The sequence below is a fragment of the Ovis canadensis genome, chromosome 14 (assembly GCF_042477335.2).
Source record: "Ovis canadensis isolate MfBH-ARS-UI-01 breed Bighorn chromosome 14, ARS-UI_OviCan_v2, whole genome shotgun sequence".
NCBI classification, from domain to species: Eukaryota; Metazoa; Chordata; class Mammalia; order Artiodactyla; family Bovidae; genus Ovis; species Ovis canadensis.
In genome coordinates, this window is record NC_091258.1 from 27943058 (window position 1) to 27947197 (window position 4140).

General features: G+C 44.6%; 1 protein-coding gene across 1 annotated transcript; it reads right to left on the reverse strand.

Moving 5' to 3' along the window:
• Positions 1-2381: 2381 nt before the first annotated feature.
• On the reverse strand, positions 2382-4013 carry LOC138418556 (tigger transposable element-derived protein 1-like). The gene has a single exon (XM_069549944.1). The coding sequence runs from the start codon at positions 4011-4013 to the stop codon at positions 2382-2384; it is 1632 nt and encodes a 543-aa protein (XP_069406045.1).
• Positions 4014-4140: the final 127 nt, after the last annotated feature.

The following is a 4140-nucleotide window of genomic DNA, read 5'->3' on the forward strand; positions in this document are numbered from 1 at the left end:
GTGCTCCTGTGTCACCCCAGCAAGGACATGCCTCCCACAGCTACGGCGTAGTCATGACATCAGGATGCTCACGTGGATGCCGACCATAAAGCCTACAGCAAGTGTGTTCAGATTGAGCCACTTGGTTGCCATGTCATTTTAGTCTTTAATCTGGAAGGGTTCAGGACTCTGACACAGAAAATCACAGATAAATTATTCTGAAGACTTTCCTTCAGTGTGGGTTTTTTTTGACTGGACTCAGGCTTTGCACTTTTGGTGGGATTTTCCACCCACCAAAGTGGTGGATGGGTCCAATTTGTCATCTGTCCTACTCAAAACGCTCTGGTCCACTTGGTCCAGCTGACTGACATCTTCCTGGCACTCTTTAGGCACTTTCTTACTTCTAGCACAGGAAAGTGTTTCAGGCTTAGTTAGTAATTGCCCCAGTCCCAGCCCTGACACCAGTCATTTCTCTGAGGAGCCTTGGGATCTTCTGGTGGAGGATGAATGTGATAGTTGGGTGTGCTCACTTTTGGGCTGATCACTGCCCATAGGTCCTTTCAGTAGTGTGGAAATAGTACTCCTTATCTATTTCTTTTCTGGTCTATAAACATTAAAAACCATGAGTTCACAGTGAAACTTCCAACTTCAAAACAACACAAGTCATTCTTTCCCTTTTTTATGTTTATTATTTCCTTGCTCGACAGTGAGAAAGCTGGCTCCCTTATCCAGAGTACCCTTATTTGCTCAGTCCAACAGTACACAGAAAGCACCTTTGGGACTGGTCACTTACGCTGGTGAGAAATAAGGCTACTCATGAGCCTTTAATATTTGTCTATAGCCCAAGGGCATACAGTCAAAAAGTACTTGCTTTTGCTTCTTCATTGTGGGTGTGCGGTTCCTGTGAAATACGGTTCCATTCAGGTAGTCTACTGATTTATTTCCCCATCCTTGTTTACTTTTGTTTGTGCAGTACATTAACATGGTCCCCAAAGTCAGAACTTCATAAAAGGTAAAAAAGTTATATCTCCTCCCACCTCTGGAACCAATCTCTTTAGTCTGATTTCTCCCACCTTTGTTTCTTATTGTACAAATGAGTATGATGTATGTGTATTTTCTTACTTCCCTGTCTTTCTTCCACAAAAGGTAGCATACTCTACTCCTGATGTTGCTTTTCTTCTATTAATAATATATCCTGGAAACCACTCCACATCAGTTAAGTTCGTCCTTGTTCTATTATTGTAGTTATCATCACAACTGTCTAACTCGCCCTTGTGTACAAGCACCATTTCATATTTGACTTTTTACATGAGACTCTTCAGGCTATTTCCTAGGTTTTGAAGTTACAAACAAGGCTGCAACAAAATCCATGCATCTGTATTTTCTTTTGTTGGAAGTGTATCCTCCTAAAAGTGGGATTGTTAAATCAAAATAAATATATTTTGTATTAGTGCTTGATACTCCTCTGTAAGGGACGTACCAGTTTGTGTTCCCACCAGCAGTGAGGGTGCCTGTGACCCCACAGCCTAACCAGTGGAGTGTGTAGCCATACTTTTGATTATTGCTGATCTGAATAATGAGAAATGGTATGAGTGTTGTTTCATCTGCACTTATGTTTGAAGAGCTAATTTACTTACTTATGAATTATATCTTTTGTCTACTTTTCTATGGGGTTTTTGGTATTTTCTTCTCAATCTTTAAGAGTTCTTCACATATCAGAGATATTAACTCATTATCTGTGAGAAATTTTCTTCCAGTGTGTCGTTTGCCTTTGACTCTGTTTGTCCTCTTTTATTCTCATGGAAAAATTTTATTACATTTTCATATCATCAAACTGATTAATCTTAAATTTCACCTGGACTTTGAGTTACAGAAGATCTTCCTGATCACCCCTGGGGAAGAGGCATATATCCATGGGTTGTGTAGCATTTGTATTGTTTCAGCTTTTACAGTTAGATCCCTCATCTGTTTGTTTATTCCTGTGTATGCTGTGAGGTGTGAACTGACTAGCTTTTGCCAAATTTTAACTAGCTGTCCTGCACTATTAAAAAAAACCTATCTGTATCTACTTCTAGACTTTCTATTGTATTCTACACATTTGAGTACCTCCTTGATTCAATCAGAGGTTTTATAGTGTGTTTCAATGTCTAGCAGGGCTGGTCTCATTGTGTGTTTTAAATAACTTTTCCTGGATTTTTCTTTCAATCTTCTTAAAGCGCATATTTAAGCACAATTTCAGTAACAAGATGTGATGCTCTTTAGTGTCAAAATGAATGTACCAGAAGCAGGGTTTCCAAGGATGTTAAACATCTAGAAGCCAAGACTTGGCCAGGTGTCACCTAGGAGGTTGCCCTGTCATGTCTGGTCTTCCTGCCGCGGAGTGTGTTGTGCACTGAGGTCACCTAGGAGAGCTGTTTGGAGCACCGCTCCTTCTCACTGTACAGCTCCCTGTAGCAGCTTATTGCATCATTGATTGCTCTTGAAACTTGACGTTTCCACATGGCATCAGGGCTGTTACTGGTAAGGACCTGCAAGCCGGCCTCAAAATGTGAGAAGGCTGCTGACAGCTCCCGTGTGGTTAGTTGGCGCAGGGCAGGGGCAGCCTCTTCACCCTCCTCCTCCTCTCCTGCGGGCTCCTGCTCCAGCTGCATCAGCTCCTCATTCGAGAGACCCTCCTCGTGGGACTGCAGCAGCTGGTCCACATCAGCTTCTCCCACCTCTCCAACAGCCACACTCTTGGCAAGGATCACAATATTTTGTTGAAGCTGTGCAATGCCATCTGTTTGGGAAGCACTCTGGAAATGAACACACTCAGGCCAAATCTTCTTCCACACACTGTTCATTGTTGCTGGTCTGAGCTCTCCCCAGGCTACTGCAATGTTGTCCACAGCGTCCATGATGCTGTAGTTTCTCCAGAACTCCCTGATCTCTGCTGTATCCTCTCCATCTGTTGCTTCTAGGATGTGCTCAAAAGTCCTTCTCAGGTAATGAGCTCTGAAGGCAGAGGCTACACCTTGACCCATGGGCTGGATCGAGTCAGCTGTGCTGTCATGAAGATACTCCACTCTTACATTATCAGACAGATCGCTCAGATTGACTGGGTGGCATGGTGCCTTGTCTAAGATGAGCAGGGCTTTGTTGGTCAGGTTATTTTGGGCACAGTATTTCTCAATGGCAGGGCAAAAAAAATATGTGAACCATTCATGAAAGATGCTCCTGGTTGCCCAAGCCTTTCTGCTTGAGCGCCAAATCACGGGCAGATTGGGCTTGGAGTACCCCTTCAGAGCCTTGGGGTTTTCTGAGTGGTACACCAATAGGGGTTTCAACTTGAAGTCCCCAGCTGCGTTGCCACCAAGAAGCAGCATCAAGCGATCTTTGGATGATTTAAATCCTGGCTGAGCTCTCTCTTCTACTGAAAGAAACGTTCTTTCAGGCAGTCTTTTCCAATAAAGACCTGTCTCATCCACATTAAAAACTTGCTGGGGGGTGTACTCACCTTCCTGAATGATGCTCTTCAGTATTTCTGGATATTCATCCTCCTTGGCAGGAGCTGCAATGTTCATCTTGAAGTGGGGCAAACAGTGGCGTTCCTTGAATCTCACAAACCACCCTTTACTTGCAGTAAACTTTTCTGTTTGAGAGCTTTCACCTTGCTCACGCTGTAAGTCATCAAACAAACTCTTGGCCTTCTTCTGAATAACGGTGACACTCAGGGGCACGTTTCGCTGGCTCTGGTCTTCAAGCCACAAGCGCAACAACCGCTCCATGGTCTCCATGACTGCACTTCGGTGGCGAGTCAACCGGGAGGCTCTCAAAGGAGTGGCTATTTGTGAACTCGCTTTGATTTTGTCTTTATTATCTCTGATGGTCGCCACTGTAGAGGTAGCAAGGCCTAAGGCCTTTGCGATCTGGCTGAGCTTCTCACCCACTTCAAACCGTCTTAACACTTCTAACTTCACGTCGAGGGTGATTGCTTTCCTTTCCCTTTTGGCACTCCGGATGACTGCGGCGTTTAGGGGCCTTTTCCCAGGCATCTTTGCCGCCGGTATGTACTAACCACAGCAGTCTCAGGGGCAAGAAAGCCTGTGGTTGCTCCACGCCCCTTCGCAGAATTTGGGGAAGAGAAAGTGGGGCTTCCCGGAGGCGCAGGATGACGACACC